The sequence below is a fragment of the Lagopus muta genome, chromosome 2, assembly GCF_023343835.1.
Source record: "Lagopus muta isolate bLagMut1 chromosome 2, bLagMut1 primary, whole genome shotgun sequence".
NCBI classification, from domain to species: Eukaryota; Metazoa; Chordata; class Aves; order Galliformes; family Phasianidae; genus Lagopus; species Lagopus muta.
The window spans coordinates 102,160,308-102,181,662 of record NC_064434.1 but is presented as its reverse complement, the minus strand read 5'-3'; the positions used below and the strand labels follow the sequence as shown (position 1 = coordinate 102,181,662).

Sequence of the window (21,355 nt, the reverse complement as noted above, 5' to 3'; positions counted from 1 at the left end):
ACTGTGTACTGAACTCGCAATTCCCAGAAACATCTTCCAGCCAGGACACCAGACACAGCTGTGATGAATGCTGCAAGCCCTCTGTGTACCTGCCCTGCTCTGACACTTGTGCTGGTTGCTGCGACTGGTCTCTTGCTGTTATAGTTCAAACAACAGCTGGCAACTGCTTCTGATGAAGGTTGCTTCACACATCTGTTTTCCATCACTATTCAGGCTGTTTTCCTTTTCTCCTTTCCTTCTTCATATCCAACTAATTTCCAGCAATATTTTGAACAAACTTAATCCTCTGGAGGGAATTGAAACTTGAAATTGAAGTCAATAATGACTGAATGTCTCAGTAAAAAATACTGAACGGAGTTTTTAGCACACCAACTGCTTAATTGAGTAGGAACCACCATATTCATCATTCTCCATCACCTGTCATGAGCTTCCCATCCTACAGAGAGCCACACCTAGTAGGGTTTTATTTTATACTACACTTGGACTATCATGTAACAGCACATGCATGTGGTCTGATGTACTTACACAATCCAGTCCACTGCTAATATCAAGGAGAGATCGTTGGTGGGAAGTCCAATGGCCTCCAAGATGATAGCGATGGTGAGGACTCCTCCAGCTGGAACCCCAGCTGCACCCACACTGGATGCAGTTGCTGTAACGCTGCAAATCAATTTGTTTCTGGTTAGTAGGAGCCCTGCAGCACTCCTCTTCTACATTTACGTCACACATTTCCCTACTTTAGGAACTGTAAACAAACTCCACAGCAAGGGACACACAGATCATTTGCTTCCCAGGCAAATCCTTTCCTGCCTGCTGAGGCACAGTAATGGATATAGAGTACAGTTGCTCAGCAGGCTCCACGGCAGCTACCAAGATAACAGCTCTGTCTTTAATAACATTTCAGAACAGGAAAAAAACAAAACAAAAACCCAAATCATTTCTCACTATGTTAATATCACATCCATTTCCAAGTCATACATTGGTTCAAAGATGCTGAATACATGTTTTCTTCACTCCCCAAATGTATAAAGGTGAACTGTGCCATGCACAGAGGATAAAGCATGCCAGACTAGCTTCACAGCAGGAAGAAGCACAACCCCACTGCTGAGCTAGGACTGTGCTGAAGCTCTGCCCAAAGCATGAAAACCTGTGTGCTAAGCAGGACTGATGTGCTTTAAGATCTAGCCTCAAAAGTCCAAGTATGCTGTCCATAGAGGCATACTAATAGCACTGTCCTTTCTTTGTGTCTCACCTGCATTCAAACAGATCCTTAAGCAGTGCACGTGCAACAGACATGAATCACACAGCTTTTTGTGCGAAGATGTCTGCAACTGTTTTTCCCTTGAGCTATCACTGGATTATTCTAGGGCTTGTGTCAACACTTGACTCGCTATGAGTACATGAAAAGCTAATTTGGCCATCTGCAAAGACAATATTCCAGCCCTGCCTTAAATAGACAAACAGTATACTGAGAAATGCAGTAAAGAAGGAAATAAAACCTGGGTGGGGAAGGTAGGAAATGTAAGAAGGTATATGGTGGATAGAGTCCCTGACTTCTTGGCACAGTGAAGGGCTAAAACTCCTTCTAAGATCCTCACTTATTGGATTTTGGGCAGGGAATGAAAGAGGATGGCACATTTACTGGACCTGCAAGGATGTTCCAGGCATAGAGAGGAGAGTGCTAGAGAAAGAAGCAGGACTAAGGCAGCGTACAGTACAATGGGGAAAAGCATAATGATCAGAAGGGGGATGGTCATGGGTCTGACCTGGGAAACCAGTGATGAAGTGGTAGTAAGGGCAGAGAGGTATGCAGGAGCAGAGTCTTGAGTATGAAACTGAAACAAAAGGAACCGGGGAGCTGGCAGGAGGATTTTCTAGGACATCCGGAGGGTAGCATTCTTGGTAGTGCAGCATGCCACATTACCCAGCTTAATGGCAAGTGGAGTGGGAGATCATTAAGTAAGGAGAGGAATTCAAGGTGAGGAGCAGCTTTAAACAGTTCAAAGTCTGTTTCATAATTTCGTTACTCCTCCCAGGTTCCACCTTTTATTAAACAGAGATTCTGGTCAACCTTATAAAGCTTGAAAGACTCCATCCTTTAATCACCCTATCATTATGCCTCACAGCAGTTTGCAAGCTTTAAGTCAGAGACATGGAATGCAAACTATAAATGCTAGCTATTAACAGGGAGACCACAGGCTTTAATGCATCTGGAGGCCAGAAGGATGTGGTTACAATAACAAGCAACTTACAGAATGGTAAAGATTTGCCCAGCGTTGAGGTCGACGTTGTTCAGCTGAGCAATAAACACGGCTGCCATGCACTGAAAAATAGCAGCTCCATCCATGTTCACAGTTGCACCAATAGGAAGGATAAACCTGCTGATCCTGTTGTCGACTCCATTGTTTTCCTCAATACACTTCATCATCGATGGGAGAGTGGCTGAGCTAGGAAAACAGAGCAAGAAAGAAGTCAAACACAAAGCACCAGGGGTGCTGAGTAGCAGGTCTGCTGCCTCATGACTGTCATGCTTCTAACACGCTGCACAACAGCATGTCAAGATGGCAATATCACTTTGTAGCCCCTCACTCATGATAGCTACGTCCCTCCCTGTTGGCCTTGAATAGCAGTATTCAACAATCTCCTTCTAAACAGAAATAGCTGGTAAGGACTCTAACCTCCAAGATGCAAAAACTCATGACCTAACAGTATATAGCATAACACAGATGTGGAATGATAAGGTCTCAAAACACAAAAAAACACAGCAATACGTGTAAATATAAATACAGCTGTTGCAACAGTAATTTCTTGGTGTTGTACTACTACCTTCTCAAATGGACAGGCAAGTGAAATAATCACTGCTGGATTTATTTCTTTCATTATATAATTGTATGGCTTCCTTCACAAACCCTCTCCTACTTCACATATAACTCAGCTCCTGTGATAGTTGCGTGTCTGCTTCTTTTGGAAATGACTCAGAATGTTTTTATATATTCAGTTATATATTCGTGATCTTTGGTCCAGATTTAGCCTCTTGGGAAAAGGTTAAATGATATGTTTGATAATTTGGCATCCTTCTTTACAACAAATAAAAGCTGATAAGGCCAGAGCTTTGAAATAAAAAATGCTAAGTCACTTTACGCTAGCTAATAAACCTGCTGTGCTCATACAAAATCAGGCTCAAGTTGTTCCAGATTCTGCTGAACTTGGATAACTAAACTTCTCAGGACAAACTCCCTCACTGCCGACCCCTTGCTTTACTTAAAACTGAAAGCTGGCAAGATCTTAAGACAAATGCTTTCACCTCTTCCTCCCCAAATTTCCAACTTAGCATCATGCTACACATTATCAGTACCTTGAGGAATTGTTTTCAACACCTAACGATAAGCATTTCCTGCCTAGTGGGCTGCTGAGAGCAGTGAGACTCTGTGCTCAGTCGCCTCCTTTTGCAATTTTAGAAATATTTTCACCTAAAACTAAACACATTCTGTCATTAAGATATAAGCAGTTTATAGTGACAATTACAATGTATATTCCCAGACACATATGTTCCCCAAAGAAACACCCACCTGGAGCAAGTGGCAAAAGCAGTGGCAAATGGTGTGATAAGTCCTAAGAGAAAACGATACGGATTTTGACGTGTGGATGCAAAATAAATGAGTGGCAGAATGATCCCTCCATGGATGAAGTGGCCCAGAATAGAGGCAAAGATGTATTTTCCCAGACTGGTCACCAGAAGCACAATATCTTCCATTTCCACAATCTTGCTCCCGACAAGGAACATAATACCAATAGGTACATACCTGCATAAACAAATACGGGCTGTCATGAAGTGTAAAGAAAAAAAAGTTGAAAAACATGTTCTCTCTACTAGAGATAATGCTCTTCTAAAGAACATGCCACTCCTACTGAGGGTCAGCACCTTACTTACCACACACACAGATCATACAAGTTTGGAAGGCCTCCTTTACATGTTTGCTTGGTGGAAGGCAAACAGTCAAACTGAAAAAAAGAAAAATGTCCCAGACACTCAAAGAGATGTCTAGGGCAATGAAGAAAGGAATCCAGGCAAGAAGTAAAAGCACTGGCTGAAACTACTGGAACATGATACTCAGGTGGCCTTCTAGTGCACTGGGGAGGAAGGCAGGCAAATCCCCAAAATCGAGGTTGCTATTGAAGGGAAGGCAGATGTTAGGAAAGAAAAAGAAGCACGTGACGGGAGCAAAGAAAGGAGTGGAAGAGTGGCATATTATGCAGTCTGTGACCACCAGCAGAAGTATGAAGTTAGGTCATTAAAATGGTGGGCATACTGGGTGCCAACACAGTCTGTGCAGGAAAAAAAAGGCTATCCCTATACCAGAGAGCCATACTGCAGAGCTCAGCTAAAGGCTGCTGATGCGCTTGACCAAGAAAGCAAGTCATTTAAGTCCAATGACCAGGCTTCCAGTGCCTCCCTCAAGTCAACGGCCACGTATGCATTTTTCCACCTCTCCTATCTAGAAATGTCTCAGGACGTCAGCATTTGTTTGACATTTCCTTTGTCAGAAACGGTTGGAACTGCTCCAGGGGGAAGGGCTGCATTTGTCACAGCCACACCTCTGGCTTGGAATTGCCCTTGCATATGCAGCACAACAGCTACTACTAAGCAAACCATGGAAATCACTCCAACCTCATTTCCTTCAAAGCCATACTTGGAAAGTTTATGTCTGAGCACCTCTACCTATTCCTGCATCTAAGGCTAAGAAACACTAAAACGTCAGCTAGATCTCCAACACCCTGTCCTAGAGGCACAGCTGCAATAGATTCGCTTGCACATCTCAGGAATGAATGCTTTTATCCCACTCACCCCTATAACACAACTCCTATGTTCAGCTAGACTGATCTGTGGAATCAGAACAAACGAAAGATTTAATTAAGCACTTAAAGGCTTGGAAACATGCAAACCTTCAGGCTGCCAAGATCAACCACTTACTCCTAGCCTGCCTCTACCTCAGCAGGTCTGTAACTCCTCTGTTCTGTACCTCACTGTGTCCCAGTCCAGTGTGAGCATCCGTGCTCTGGCCTCCACTGGCTGAATCTCTGGAAGGACTTGTCAAACTTCACCTCTCAGCCTCTGCCAGATCTGCCAGGTCTGTCTGAGCCCCTGTCCTGTACAAGCTCTGCAAACATGAACACTGAACTTAACCTGTGGCTAGATCCTTCCCTTTGAAGAGGGAGGCTGGAGAAGAAGAGATGGAAGTTAAGACCCAAGTGCTGCTAAGGACAAGAAAGGCTGTTGAACGGGACTACAAAAGAGCACAGACAGCCTCCCTTTTTGGTGGTACGATTTTACCAATTCCAAAGTATGCTTTGGGAAGTACATGCAGCTTGACATATTTTGGATCAATATCAGGAAGGCACAGGAACTTAAGGAAGTAGTAAGGGCTATGGTGGTGTTGAGAGGCAGCTGTGGCCCCCATAATCCACAAAGTAAAGGATTACATACCAACTGATTGGCTTGAAGCATTAGCACTGTAATCAGCTGAATACAAGAACTGCCTCTTACCAGCATTTGGTGTCCAAGGAATTACATTTAAGAGTAAGAGACATAAGCTACTTTTAGACTTCACATTTTTCAGACTTTTAGGATAGCAAATAACACAGATCTGCCTGTGCAAAATCCAGTTTGTTTGTTTGTTTGTTTTTTCCCTCAAAACATTTCTGCTTCTTTCTTGGAGGAAAATTACTGGAATCAAAATTGAAGGATGGAGAAAATGCACTTTTGCTAAGATAACTTCATAGCTTTTCTACGATAGCTTTAAGAAGAGAGTGATAAATACTTTATAATTCATTTATTCATCAACTGTTCATCCATTGTGACTGAACAGTCACTCTGTCATCCAAGTGGACACTTTATGCACACTTTCTGTACTGTTGCATTTGGCAGAGCTTTTCTCAAACCATTTAACAGTGCGTGGTGCTATCGTCCAATCTCACTGGGTATATTTCAGGTCAGTACAAGAAACCATCTGACCAACAGAAAAATTAAGGCATGAACCTGCAAGTACAGTTTGGCACCACATCTGCAGATGCACTCCAATCACACATATCCCTAGCTTTCACATGGCTACATTCCTCCCTTGCTCACACCTCATTTATTCACTGAAACCCCACACCATTAGGCACACAATGGCAGCTAGCCACAGGCTTATGTTGTTTTGAAACAAAATGTCTTCTTTACTCTAATTAATGAAAATGGACTTCAGGACAGGATTTCTAGCAGCTATGTGATGCCCTAGCTAGGCATGATTATCTAATCACAGGTCAGAAACAAGTAGAAAATACCCTGCAGAGTAACAGCATAACCTTTGCTTTTGTGCTAGCGAGGGATCTGATATGAAAAAGCTGGAGAGATGGATAAACTGTGAGATTCCTGAATTAAGCATAGTATTCTATCGCACATGTACATGCAGTCCCACACTTACCACATAATCCAGGTAACCAAGACCATAGTTGCCTCGTTGAATGAATTAAAGAAGCGAATGAGATCTTCTCCTTCCCGGCCAAGCTTTTTCAGTGCCACTCCTAAAACCAGAGCAAAGAGCACCAGCCCCAGGATATTCATCCCTTCAATCTCAGTACCAACAGGGATCTGTAGAGGCAAAATAAGAAGGCTTGGTAGGTGTGAGACTGGCACAAACCCCAACGAAAGAGCCACTTTGTTTTGTTTCTATTAGCTGACCCAAAATCAACAGGCAGAACCTATTTTGGGAAGGACAGCATTTTACCCAAGACAGTTCTGCACTGCAGAATGGAAATGCATTACACAGTTGAAGGGAAGCAAACAAGATCTGGATTTAGCCCTAGTACAAACTTCCTTGGTTCCAGCTGGCATGGATTTACTGAAGAGGGAAAGGGCCTGCCACAACCTCCCCTTGCACTCTAATACAATGCATGTGTTCTCAGCAAGCTGAATGGAAACCTCACAGTTCGCTCAGGACAAGCTCCACTGCAGATGTGAAACAACACAGATACCAGTCACACACAGAGGGTAAATGTGGAACAATGGTTAAAAGATTGAAACTTCCTTCACTTTCCCCTTGATGATGGGTCTGTGAGATACTGTGGGTGCAGATGGCAGATACTGGCTGTGCTGACTTCCTAGCTCTGCTTATTCCAGGTGTCAACTGTTGTAGGCACTATGATATTCTACTGCATAGAGCATCAAATTGTACCTGAGAGCTGCTTTCAGTGGTCTGGTTCCAAATACCCTATGATTTTCCTGACACATCTGAGAGGAATCTCCTCAAAAACTGCTGGCTCCATTACTTTAGTGCAATATTCATACCAAGGTGAAAACCATGAGAAAACAGTCAACATAAAGAACTGAGAAGGAGAAAAAAAAGGCAGAGAAAGGTAGGAAACTGTGGAAAGCTGCTCATTCATCCATCCCTATCAGCCATGGAGACACACAGAAGAGATACTGCTCTCCTTCTCTAAAATCACTCAGCTGTACAGTACAAGCAAGGGAATAAAAAAAGAGGAAATCCACCTATGCACAAAATTTAGCTTACTCAAGTCTGCTCTGCTGCTCCTCACAGCTTGTTTCTCAAGAAGGACAGGGGCTCGTTTGGCAAAGCAGCATCCTGTGAACTGAGTGAGCACTCTCCTGGCTTCATAAAAATACAATTGCTTTGATAAACACTCTCATTCCCCAACTTGGGGGTACAAACTCCACCTGTCAATTTTTTGTTTTATTTGGATGGGCTCCTAAAACAGATCAGGCTTATGGACAAGCTTCGGTGCTTTGGTTAAAACAGACACCAACTCAACACTAGGAAAGAAGAGCACATTCTCAGCTAAAAGTTTAAAATGAATACTGAGCAAATAACTCAAGATCCTCATCTGCTATAGATCACAATAAAAGTAATGTGCCTGAGATCATTCTTTCACTGGAAACATACTGCTGAACTCGACTGTCTCTAAGTGACAGGTGGAAACAAGGAACTGCACAGGAGGGAATAAAACATAAATTACACACAAAAACATACCAGCGTGAAGGTTAAATTGCTGCTGAGTGGGCATGATGGGTCAGATATGATGATCTTAGTGGTCTTTTTTAACCTTAATTGTTCTATACCAGGTTCACTTGATATAAGGCTAATATGAAAACCCCTGCCAGGAATACAATGTCACCATAATGGGTCCAACTGTTTTGTTTTGGTTCTCATTGAGAAGTTTAAAAAAAAATAAATTATCAGTATCCAATCCTGCTATGGAACACAAACACAATGTTTCAAGCTGCTGAAAGTGCCAGGCATCCTGACCTGGATGTTACCAGAGCGGAGAATTTCATGACATTACTTATACCAATGTTTTGCAAAGCATCTCTGCTCCTTCTGCTGGAGTACTGCTCTTCTCAGCTCATTAAATGCAGCAGCATGAGCCTGGAGCCTAGCAACCCACTACCATTTGGACTTCTCAAAGCTCTGGTCCCAGGAACAAGGCTAAACAGCAACTCAATCTGCAAGAGGATCAGGCAGCTTCCCACCAGCTGTGTAGGGCATGTAGGGACACGGAGCAGGACTGAGCTGGAGCTCCTTACGCCCAGTTTGGAACACCATTTCCCTCATTAGAGAAGTTCAGAGGTCTTCTGGCTCATTCAGTTCCCACAAGCATCAGTCACTCCGCTTTCTTTAGAGCCAAAGGCTTGCCAGATTTTGCCTTGGGAAGCTAGAGGAGGGCAAGGAACAGTAGAACCTCCAGTTAGATACAGCCAGGACACGTGGTTTCTCACCTTTCATCTTACCATTCACAGTGGCCTACTGTGCATAAACTGGGCAATCTATCTCAAACTCCCTCACCTCATCACTCTCTAAAACAAGGACACAGTTAAGTCCTCTCTTGTCCTCAGAAATGTGTAACACCCACCCAGCACTGCCATCTTTGCTGCTGCTCTTCTCCAGGCACTCACACTTACGAGCCCTTGAAGCCAATTTTTTCTTGCCATCTGGGGACCAAGATGTTCTTGGTGACAAGAGAAAGGACTCTGTGCACAGCCACCAAAAACTTCTTTGCTGGTTCACTTTATTCACTGTCATTGTGTCCAAGCTACCTTCAGGTCGTGCTCTCATTTTCTTCTTCTTGAGCCAATTTCTTTCAAACACACAGCATCCCCCATCACCTACCATCTCTGCAAATTTAGGCAGAAGTTGTGCCCTGGAATTTTCAGGAGCAATCTACCATCTTCAGGGAATTTCACCTCCCTGCACCAGAACATGGAAGAAATCCAGCAGTAAATCCTGAGCGGAAGATCCTCTCAATCCCAGCTTCAAAAACTGGCAGATGCTGAACAGCCTTTTTGTACTCTAACAGAAGAGTCCATCACCCCAAAGGAGCTGCCAAACCAAGCAGCATCGTGGACATCAAACAAAAACAGCTTTAATGACAGCTTTGTTGCTGGGCAAACTATAGAACACATCATTGTTTGCTTGAAATTATGTGTCCTGGTAGAAAGATTCACAGACTTCTTCTGGTCCTTGAATCCCTCTGAAGATCCTATTGTTTTTTAGCTCTTTAAAAAAAAAAAAAAGCATATTCAGGAAACAACTGCTGACATTGAGCTAACTCAGGAGTAGGTGGCTGAAAAGATAATGCAGCCATGTGATGTGAGGAAGAAGAGCAACCAGCTGTTTGTGTATTTTTACTACTGCCACAGGAGGAACTCGGTGTCTCTCATGGCCTCCTGGAGAGAGGATGTAGCCATAAAAGCTAGGTAAACATGAGGGAGCATGTGAAACAACAAAAAAGAATGTGGCTTAGCAGAATCTACGTGCCCCTCTACTCATATCATCAGCAACAGAAGGCAGTGCCTATTAGTAGGAAAAAAAAAATATCAATAAAAAGCTTTGTTATTCATCATTGGTATTGAAAAGAGTAAATATTTCTTCTATTTGATCCAATACTCCACTGATGAAAGTAAATATTAGATAGGAATACCATCTTGCTTCTCTGTATCACAGATTTTATGGCTAGTTAAACTACCTATTATCCCAAAACTATACTCTTCCCTTCCAAACTTCTCATCTATCCATAAATAATACAGTCAGAGCAGTACTGAAGCTAACAGAACTCAGATGATGCTTCTTTTTTTTCTTCAGTCCACTCTTCCCTGGAGACAGGAGGGCATCTTCTAGAATTGAAGTTCAGATCTGGTTCCACACCACAAACTGAAAAAAGTTTTGGAAAAGTAATAGGGGAAATAACATTTACATCATAAGCATGGGCAAAAGCAAGCACCTGTGGCAAAGTCACAATATTGTTTGTGGTACTGCATCAAACTTGTCAGGTAAATAAAAATATGAAACGGAAACCGAAAAAAAATTCTCACGCATTTTAAATTGCCAAAAAATACATTCTTATTTCTTGAGGAAAAAATCACATCTTCCCAAAGCATTTAACAAGTGCTCAACAGATGAGCCTATGCCCAATGGATATGGCTGGCCCCAATCTGTGCTCGGTTGGCAAGACCACAAGTTCTGCCTAATCTTCAGTTGGCATGAAGAAGAACAGGAGTCTTATTCACCTTTCCTTTACTCCTGCTTAAATCAACAATAACTCCATGATGTAAGCAACCACACTTTGCCTAAGTGCATGTTGTTACAGCCTTTCATGTCAAAATTGGTTTTAGCAGCACGAGGCTGCATGGGCATGTACTGCCTGAGGGTTTAATAGCACGAGAAGAGAAAGTGTGCTTCTGGGGTCACATGGCTGCTCTGCACTCATTCCCACACATCCATGGCAGAGGGAGTGCGTGCAGATCTGGGCTAATGTTCTTACAGGCACGGGCAGAGCCTGGGCAGATGCAGCTGCCTTTTTCCCCAGTGAGACCGCTCACCATGCGATAGCAAGCTTCTAAGCAAGGACTGATTTTCCCCTGCACAGCTCTTGTTGTGCCATCAAAGCCACCTACCACCCTGGCCGTAGAAGTGGGAGAAGTTCAGCCCATGAGCTGAGAGCAGAGTTGGGAAACACAGTGCTCTGCACTGCCTGCTCACACACTGTGTGTGGAGAGAAGGTAACGAGGCCAGCACCTCCTGCACCAAGGGATTGGCTCCACAGTCCCTCTGGATGTGCACAAATTGCCTTGTTCATAGACTGGTGGAACCAGAGGGCAAGCCCCATCTGAACCTCTCATGGCAAACACAAACACTGCAGAAGACATGCTCTAGAGACTTATAAATCACAGTAAAAATTAAGCAGTATATCTGGTGTCTCAGACAGTCAGACTGAATCTGAGAGATACAAAATAGCCTTAAAAGCCATTTCCCATCACAGTTCTGTCTCCCCAAAACCCCACATAAGCCTGTTTGGAGTGAGGTGAAACATTGCAGGTAAGGTGCTGGGTCAGTTCTGTAGCATTCTGTCTGTAAGGTGAATGTTATTATTACTGGATCTATAATATATTGGTTCTGGTCAGTAACAAAGACATTTCATGGCCTGTTCTGTAGGAGAGATTCCACTAACAGACCGCAGAGCATCGCTGCAAGTCCTACAAGCTGCACACAGAACACAATCCTGTCCATTAGGATTAATTTTCACCACACTGCAATAGCAGCCTACTTCTGATGTTCTGTCTAGAACTTGTACTCTTCCAGACCACTTGTTACTAATTAAAAATCACACACACAAAGTTTCTGCACCAAGAGAAAACTCTCAACTCACCTTTCCTTTAAAGATGAAAAAAAAAAAGATCATTTTCTGAAAAATGTTAAGGGAGGGTAAGGTCTAAAGGACACATTCAGTCAGCTTAATTGCTACTTAATGTCAAGGCTATAGAAAATTAGAAGATCCTAGGCAGATGGACTAATCAATACTGAGATCAAGTGAGGCTGAGGCTGGGAACGCATGGCCTAAAAAATCAGGTATTGAGCACCAGCTCAGTTGAGCCCAACTCTCTTATCCATCACTGCTTTCCTGTTTGACTGTAGGTAACTCACCTGACTTGTGTGTGTGCCTCAGCTCCAGACAACTAAAGTATTTGCTAAGACTGTGTAGTAAAGTGTTACAGCTAAATGCCACTAAGAAGTGACCTTACCTTTTCCAACGTGACATTTCCAGAGGTAGTGTTCCTGAGCACTATCTTATAATCTGTTGCATACTGCAAGAAAAAGAAAAAAAAACAACACCTCAGATTATTAATATGACTGCATCCCTTAGCATTTCACAAAAAGGAGGTTACTATCAGAACTTCTGCTGGAAATCATACTGTGGAAAAAATGAGCCTGCCTTGTATAAGAAAAGAGAGTGATACTCCTTGACCACGTGGGGACAGAGAAGTGCCCTGTGATCACTGATCTCCCAGGTTTGGGCAGTAGACAAGGGATTCCTCTTTACTTTACTCTGTTCCTGCTCATGCCTCATGCTGTTGCACAGCCTCCTGTGGAAGGCAAGTGGTGCTTGCACTATTTCACTACTAGAAATGGCAAGAGAGACATTAAAAACACAGCCATGTATGGCTCTGCCAGCTAGTCATGGCACAGTGTAACCAACTGGGCACAAAGCAGAGAGTTGCCATCATTGTCCCAAGCAGTGCTCTAAGTGGAGCAGCCTACAGAACATTTCTGGTGGAGCAACAAAACACTGGCCATGAATATGTTCCTTTTTTTTTTTGAGGAGTACTGTTCCAAATCATGCCACTTGCTGTGGAATTCCTGTGTTACTACGTCAGGTGCTTCTAACAGTCCCACCCACCAGAAATAGTATGACTTCTGATATTTTCTACACCATCTTTAAGTGTTTGTTTTGTTTGCTTTTTTAATAGCAAAAGTCACTTGGTCTGCCTGCATCCAAAATTCACCCACACTTCTTACCGTTCGGAAAGCAGCAGCAACAAGATTTGCAGGAAACAGGTTTCTGTAAAACACAAACAAGAAAATGAAATATTTTTGCAGTTTCTAAAAGTTCTCTCAGAAAACTCCTTCTGCAAAAAGAAGTGCGCTGGCATTAGTGAGGTATGGACTGCAGGAGACAGTCTGGCAGCATGGAGCAGATGTCTTGCCACCTCTCCAGCAGTGTGAGATTTCAACATCTCCTCTTGCTCATACAAGAAGTCCCTACTTGCCTCCACACCCCCATTTAGGTTGGAAACCAGAGGCAATCAGACACCATGCTGTATAAACACACCAACCAGTGGCTACCCAACCTGGCTTAGCCATACCAGCTGCAGCAACAGCTAATAGCCTTCAGGGTTAGGCAGATTTTTAACCTTGCTCGCATGATTATCATCTGCCCACAGCATGACCACGAAGGACAATCCAATCAGCACAACTCAAATAAGAGCTTAAGCCCTCAACACAACAAGATTGGCTTCCCTGAACACCAAGCCAAAGCAGAACAATGCCAGGGGCCAGAGCTGTCAGCAAGCACTGAAGCAGTTAAAGGGCATGGATGGAAGCAGTTGCAGCTTGGATGGAAAGCTGGAACATCTGAACTCAGCAGTGCCTTCATACAAACACAAATGGAGCATCAGGTCAGAGAGGGCAGTGTGCAACCTGCCAAACGTTTACACTGGGTGCAACGTGGACAGAAAAAAAAATTATTAACTGGGGTATGTAAGGAAAAAGTTGCTGGCTTCTTGTATTTTATAGTTCACCAGTTCTTTTTACTGCTCCGCTTCCTTTCTCCCCCTTCAGTGGGTAAAGAGCACGTGTTCCCCTGGCCAAACAGCATCTTGTTTTGCTGCGTCAGAAAGCAAAATGAGAAGGGAAGCAGCTCACCTCTGGGCAGAAAACGAGACCCCAGGTGGCAAGGACAGGAATTCTGGGGCTAGGAACTGAGAACGCTGCCAGCCCAGTGCAATAAGGATGCACGTGAATTCTCCGGATAAGAAAACAGAAAAGCTTACCTACAGCCTATCACCTGTGGCAAAAAGAATTGGGGGAAGCTTCTTCTCATCCTTTGTTCCATGAACTGCATAAAAACAGCCTTCAAGAAAGCTCGAGTTCCCTTCAATCTCTGTCCTGCTAATCCCCCCAAGAAAGAAAAAGGGAAAGGAAAATATGTTGCTGGGAAAAAAGAAAGAAAGAAATCAGAATGCTTCCTCTCAGCTTTTCAAGATCAGGGTGGTTACTTCTCTTTGAGAATAGTCTGGGTTTCAAAGGAGCAAAGATGACCAAAAAAAAAAATACGAGCAGAAATCAAATTGCTTTTTTAAAATCAGCATTTCCATCCTGACAAAACCAAACCGCAAGAAGCAACCCCAAAGCCTAAACAATACGGTTCTCCAGTGCTTCCATGTGGCTGAGGAACCAAAAAGCCCATAATTTACACAGTACGTCAGGCAAGGGCCCCAGTAATTAAACACCGACTGAACAACAAGCATATACTTATGGCACATACTGAGCGATGCCAGCAACCCTGCTACACGAAGGCAAGGGGCAGGTTCTTGCTTCCAATGCTGAGCAGCACACAATGCTGCACAAACATGAGCGTATCACTGTCACTCTGCTTCATCTCTGGAGCACTGCTCACTGCACTTGTTTCTGAGAACTGAAATAAGCATTTCTGACAATTGACCAAGTTGTACATTTGGATTTTGGTTCAGCAGCCCAGGAGGATCCCTTGCATCGTGTGTTCTGTCCAGCCCAGCTTCTAAGCACGCCTGACTACCGATTTACAATGACATGTAAAGAAACAAGCTCTCTCCTCTTTGTTTCAAACCCTGAAGTTTAACAAAGAAGGTGCTCCAGGTCATAAAAAGCAATTAACAAATAAACAGCTTATCACAGAGGCACAAGTCCTGCACAGACTATGCTCATCACTCACTAAGATCAGTTTGCGTGCAAATTAAATTAAGCCTTAATTACAGGTGAGTCAGACCACAGGTTTTCAGCTTCATTGCCCAAGACGGGTTTGTTCAAGAACATCACCCCAGTGCCTAAAAACAGGGGCCAGGATGCTGCGGGCTTTGGGGAAAGCCAAAAGCTGGCTGCTGACCTGCCTGGGCTCATCTGTGCTCACAGGCTTCACCCAGCATGTGCAGCCAAGCAAAGCTCACAGCCCCGCAGAAAACCAGACCTCTGTCCCTACAGTCAGCAACCCCAGGTGAGCTGAGGAGTCGCACAGGGAAGTGCAAACATCCTCCTGGCCAGGTGAACCAGCAAGTAGAAAGGGTGTGTAACTGGGTGTGCAAACTAAATGCGGGTGTCTGCCAGTCAGTGTTCTTGCACAGATCAAACCTTCAGCTTTCTCGCCTTGGATGTGGAGTTTAAAGAAATCAGCATGGTTCTATCACAGGATTACTGACTACTGCTGCTTGTTTCTCGCAGCCCTGCCACCGCCGTGCCCCATGCTAAAGAACACGGTCAGCTCTCCAAAGCAGACTTGTGCTATTGCAAGAGCACGCCTACACAGAAACCTGAGTCTGTGTGATAAGGAGCCCTGCATGGAGCTTGGGATCAGGCAGCCCAGGGCTGTGATGCAAAGAGTGCAGCAGAATGATGCAATGTAGCAAGGCTTGACATCATGGCAGTGTGCACCTCGGCTGCCCCACTGCTCTATGCATCGGACAAGAACAGTTTTTGTAGCCTGAAGCTGAAGTACATGATAGAGGGAGACTGTGCACCGTCCTTTGAGCTACAACCAAATAGAGAGACAGCCCACCAGACAGCTGTCATACATAACAGCTGTGTCCTGGGGCTGGAGCAGCAGCTGGGCTGTGCGATGAGATCTCCATGTACCTGCACACTGCCCAGAACAGGAAAGCACCACCTCAAATCCACTTAAAATAGGAACCACATATTGCAATGGTACCAGCTGCAGAAGTTTCAGGATTTGCATATTTTCTGTTTGACTACAGCAAAGAACAGCATATATAAATGCTAAAGATGGATATATTTTGCCATGCCAGAGCTCTTACAGAGGGGAAATGGGGTTACCCTTCTGTAACAAAGCACAGTATATCCCAAACGTGCAAGTGCAGCTTCACTTTGGAGGCTGTAGCTTCCATCCTTATCAATTTTGATGTTACAATCAAATTCCTCTCTCCCTTACCTTGTGGAATAAAGCTGCCAAAGGAACTCCTTTGTTGCATGTATAAGGGATTATTGTTAATCACTATTTCTAAATGTTTCTTTTGCTAGAGCTCTGCAAACAGCTTTGCTCTGGCAGCAAAACCACGAAGGGAAATCCAGGCGAGCAGAACAAAACCCTAAAATAACATGCATTCCTCTTCTGTTGCTTCTTACACAAAGGTTCCACTTTTAAGGCCAAAAGTCTTGTGTTGGAAAACATTTTTCTGAGGAAGTCTGGACTAAATGAGGTGAACATTAGGAAAATATTCTGTGCTGCTTTATCTCCTGTTTTTCAATGAAGTCTTTTCAATGGTAAGAGTCCACAGACAGCAACTTTACTGCCATCTGAAAACCTGCCAGAACACATCACAGCTTGGACTGCTCTACTAAGAGGCTTTCTTTTTCCCTCTTTCTCAGGATTTTCATTCACTACTACACAATCTTCTTTTTCTCATCTGTTTTTCTCATATCACTGTGGACGTACTATGCTTGTACATTATTTTTGGGCGTGCGCCACTGCTTTAACCCAAAGGAACTTGAGAATGTTACTCACTTATAGCAGGTATTTAATACTTTCCTGCCCTAAGGGTCCAGTCTGTAACTATTTTGTCTGGGAGATAAAGCATGACTGGGTCAAGTCAGTAGTAAAGGCAACTACCGAAGAACAAAAGAAAGGAGTAGAGAAGATCAACTTTCTACAAATAATATTAGAAAAATACACAGCATAGGCACGCAAAAAAGCCAAATGCTTACTACACACAGAACTGAGTCAGCAATCCCTGCGCTTTGAGTGAGCATCCAGGCACAGAAAATGACAGAAGCAAAGGCAGGCAGTAACATTCACTATTTCTCCTTTTTCTGCGAGCACCCCCGAGTTTCAGCCATCCAGCCTCAGTACTGTGGTTAGTGTGTCTCTGCGTAACTGCAGCTGCTCCCAGCCACTTCTTAATTCTAGTTATCACTACGACGCTGACATCTCCCCCTCCTTTCCTAACAGTACAGTTTTGCTGTTTCCAGAGCAGGACTTCAGAGCATACTCTGAGACCGCCTTCATGGATGCTGCTTTGGGCGAGTCACTGGAAAACCAGGATTTGAAGCAGCAAGTGCTACTGGGGTGACTGGTGTCTGAACAAGAGCCCACCTTCCCTGTGGTCCATCCTGGCCCTCAGCTCTGTAGCCCAGCCAGCAGAATGCAGCCACTGCTTTTCCTTGTGCTCAAGCTCCTGTGTGCCTCCCTCCAGCTCTGACAGCGCTAAGAGGTAATCCATGGGCTTGCTCACAGAGCTGTGGGTACTCCTTTTGGCAGCCCAGCTCGTAACCTCTGGCAGGGAGACAGAAAGGGCAGGAAGGAGCAATAAAAGGAGCAGTAAAATGTAAATGCTGCAGACTCATCTGTCACCCCAAGAATCCCTGACACTACTGCAGGAGGCACACATCTTGGACCTCTGCGTACCTTTCCTATGAAAAGCAAATGATGCTACGCCCATCCCACTCACCATGTTACTGTGAGATTAAAAACAAAAACAGAATTCCCAACCCAAAGCCAATCCCATGGTTTCAAAACACATTTTTCATCCCAAAATAAGGCAAAGAACGGCACCGTCTGAAGCCTTTCCTTCCACTAAAAATATTGTAAAATAGTCTGTTGAAACGTTCCTTTTTGATGAGCGAGACTTTCTACTGAAGTCTTTTGTATAAAGTTTCATCAAAACACTGATCTCACTAAGATGAAATGCCAGGCTCATCTGCTGTTAGAAATTTCAACAGAATCAGAAGTTCCTGCAAAACTGTTCGTTTTCATTGAATCAGCAAACAAAGATCAAAGCCAAAGCAAAACTCTGACCCTATTTAAACACGCAGTCTTGACAAGTGCCCATCAGAAGCGTGGACAAATCAATACAGATTCTTGCAAAATATTTGCTCTTGCTCATTCCATAGCACTCTGATAAAGCACAATATGTTAGCTGGTGACTGCTGTTGTGCCCTCCCCAGCACCTCAGCAGCAGCTAAGTATCCAAACGTCCTCCAGACATTCTTGTGACAGTGGAAAGCAATGGCTTTGGTCATTCATTAATAAACTTCCCAAAAGCAGAAAGGATTGGCATCCTGGGAAAGGACAACCCGTGTCACCTCCACAGAATCAAGGTAACTATCTGACTCACAGCTGTGACTTAGTCCAGTTTAGTGTGTTTTCAGTGCGGCTGTGGGACTCAGATTGCCCACTTGTACCTTCTTTCCATCTTCTTTCTGAAAGGAACTAAACACTGAAGGCTCAACGGACACAGTTCTGACACAACTGAAAACAGTTTCCTTGTATCTGATAGAAAAATTGAGGAACAGAAGTAAAACAGAAAAGCAAAGAGCGAGATGCTGCAAGACTGACACGTGCTGAAGGCAACGTTTCTGCCCTGTAGAGCTGAGGCCCCGTTAACTGAAGTCAAGGCTGCAAGAACCAAGATCAGCACTCAAATCAAAATACCCACATTTTTCAAGAATAATTAGGTTATAAAGAAAAAAAGAAAAGAAAGAAGGAATTTAATGGGAGAGGTAGGTATTATTTTCAGAAGACACACAGCTCATTCCATCCCTAGGTTCATCAGGGATTTGTTCGTCTTTGTTAAGACAGGAGCTTTTAGAGCTGATGGCACAGTGATGGCTCTCTGTCCATAAAGCTCCAAGAGAAGGCTGAATTCAAAGGTCACTACCATGCATATACTGAGGAAGGGCCCCCAGCCCTGTGCTTTCCAAAGGAAATCACTCAACAACCTGAACACTTTACCCAAGTCTCATTACTCTGAGCGTTCCTTCGGAGCTCAACCCTACCACCAGCAGGACACTTCTCAACTCTCCATCTGCATTTACAGACCAGAGCAAGAAGCAAGTTCACAACACCCAGAGGGTCTGTCCCATTTCTCACCCTACTCTGTGCAGGATGGCAACATGCAAACAAGCCACCAGCAACATCAGCTGCATTAGGACGCACCGGGGAAAGCCACCACAACAGTCACCTTCTTCCCAGCTGTCACCGTTGTTCTAACTCCTCCTTTTGCCATTTTTCTTCACCTGCCTACACTGCTTATCTGCTCCATGTCACCTTTGCAGCCAGGCCACCTACTTGCACTGTCTTTGGTGTGGTCTGTCAAGAACTGTCAGGCTCAGCTGCAAGAGAGGTAGGTTATGGATATGAAATACAGCCTTGCCAACGGGTGACTGGTGGGTCCGTGGATCTTATTTCTCTATGGGGTGAAAAGGGCAAAAACTCGGATTACTGAATACAGCCTTTTTTACTGCTAGTTTACCCAGATGCACCAGTCTCAGTTGAAAGAGCAAAGCTTCAAAGCAAAAACCCCTGACTTAGCTCGGCGCCCTGCTGAGCGCAACCCTGCATCTGCAGGCACACAGGGCAAACGCTGCCGTACACTCCCGTTCACATCTCTTAACACAGCGCTGCGGCCGGCAAGCGGCGAGGGAGGAGCAGGAAGGAGGGGGGGATCCCCCGCGGCAGCGTGCAACACCGCCGGCTCTGTCATCATCCTCCCAGGGCGGGAGGCGGCGGGGCGGCCCTACCTGACGAGGTCGAGGAAGGAGTCCACCGTCTTCTTGCTGGTGGCCGGCACGTTGCCCGGCAGCCCCAGACCGGGCGCGTTGAGGGCGGAGGCGCCGGCTCCGGGTCGGATGATGAAACCGAGCGCGACGGCGAGGCCGGAGGCCAGCAGCGTGGTGCCGAGGAAGTAAGCGATGGCGATGCCGCCCAGACGGCCGAGCGAACGCGCGTCCAGGCTGGCGGCCCCGGACACCAGGCTGCAGACCACCAGCGGCAGGATGACCATGCGCAGCATGCGCAGCAGCAGCTCCCCGGGGAAGGCCAGGTAGGCCACCTGCGCCGGGCCCAGCGCCGCGCCGCGCACCGCGGCCCCCAGCACCACGCCGGCCACCACCCCCGACACGGTGAGCAGCACCAGCGCGTTGCGCCGCAGGAAGCCCCGGCAGCCCCGCAGCCGCCCTCCGCCGCTCGCCGCCGCGCCCTCCGCGTGGCCGTTGCCCGCCTTCTCCCCGCCGTCCCCTTTCTCCATGCCGTCCGCCGTCTCCATGCCGCCCGGCTCGCTTCCCGCGTGCGTCCCGCTAGCCGCCCGCCCCCTACTGCCGGGCCCCACCTGCCCGCGCGCGGCCAGACCGGCCTCGGAGGGCGGCGCTCGGGCAGGGGGCGGCGCGGCGGGGCGGGGGGCGGGAAGAGCGCGCCGGGGCCCAGCGGCCGGTAGCGCAGCTTTTCCGCGGCGGCTGTCCCCGGCGCGCCCGGTTCCGCGCCTCCCCTTTGCGCTCCCCAGCGATGTGCGCATGTCTCCTCAGCGTCCCGAGGCTCCCTTAAAAGCCCCTCAGCTCGCACGGCTCTCACAAGTTCCCTCAGTGCACCCTTGGTGTCTGTACAGCTCTTCTATGCCCCCTTAGCAGCTCCCTTGCTTTGCCCCTCAGAGTACCTAGCTCGCACATGTCCCCTCAGTGTCTCCATCGCTCTCACATGCCCCTCTGTGTCCCCACAGCTCTCACATATCTCCTCAATGTCCCCCTCAGTGTCCCCCTTGGTGTCTTTGAGGCTCTTATGTGTCCCTTCAGCATCCCCTCGGTGTGCCTCTCAGTGTACCCAGCTCTCACATGTCCTGTTTATGTCCCCACAGCTCTCACATGTCCCCTCAGTGTCCCAGGACTCACACTGGTCCCTCTGTGTCTACCTGTAGCGTAGACCTCATTTCAGTTAATTTCCTCACCACAGCCTAGCAGAAAACATGCTGTGAAAATAACCGGCCGTTCATCTGCTTTTCAAGTAGACCAGACTAATTAAACAGGCTGACAGAGCCATAATCCCTATTTAATGAGCATCTTTTCTGCTTTCCAGCCTCCTGGATAGACCTGAAGATCCTTATCCGGTAGCTGGGATCTGTCACTGCAATAGCACCACACAAAGCAGCTGTGCCCACCAAAGCGTTTTTTTATTTTCCTCACTGCATTGAAAGCCCACTGTGACTTACTGTACCCAAAAGACCATTGAAAATTGTCCTCATGTGCCTGCTCCCTGCTGTGTTGTAATGCCCGATGAAAAAAAGCAACATGGTTCTCCTCTTTGCCTTCAGCTGAGGCAAAAAGAATATTCTATTGGCTTTCATAATACTCATAATCATCACTCGTTACTTACTTTAATTACTAATATTTGTGGATTATTCTAAAAGTACTCATTTTTATTAGTGTTCCCATATGCAAACTGAAAAGCTGGAGGATAAATTCAGGGAAGTGGAAGCAAGAAGTAGATA

The 21,355-nt window shown here is 45.6% G+C and overlaps 1 protein-coding gene across 1 annotated transcript in view; it reads right to left on the bottom strand.

The window, feature by feature from the left end:
- SLC1A4 (solute carrier family 1 member 4) overlaps window positions 1-20,183 on the bottom strand; it is a 31,646-nt gene extending 11,463 nt beyond the window's left edge. Inside the window, exons 1-7 of the mRNA XM_048935869.1 lie at window positions 19,620-20,183; window positions 12,852-12,894; window positions 12,077-12,139; window positions 6,465-6,631; window positions 3,570-3,803; window positions 2,253-2,447; window positions 526-660 (exon numbers count right to left, since the gene is read on the bottom strand). Coding sequence (XP_048791826.1) covers window positions 526-660; window positions 2,253-2,447; window positions 3,570-3,803; window positions 6,465-6,631; window positions 12,077-12,139; window positions 12,852-12,894; window positions 19,620-20,143 — 1,361 coding nt within the window. The 5' untranslated portion in view covers window positions 20,144-20,183. The remainder of the gene's footprint in view (window positions 1-525; window positions 661-2,252; window positions 2,448-3,569; window positions 3,804-6,464; window positions 6,632-12,076; window positions 12,140-12,851; window positions 12,895-19,619) is intronic.
- Between the last annotated feature and the right edge of the window lie 1,172 nt (window positions 20,184-21,355).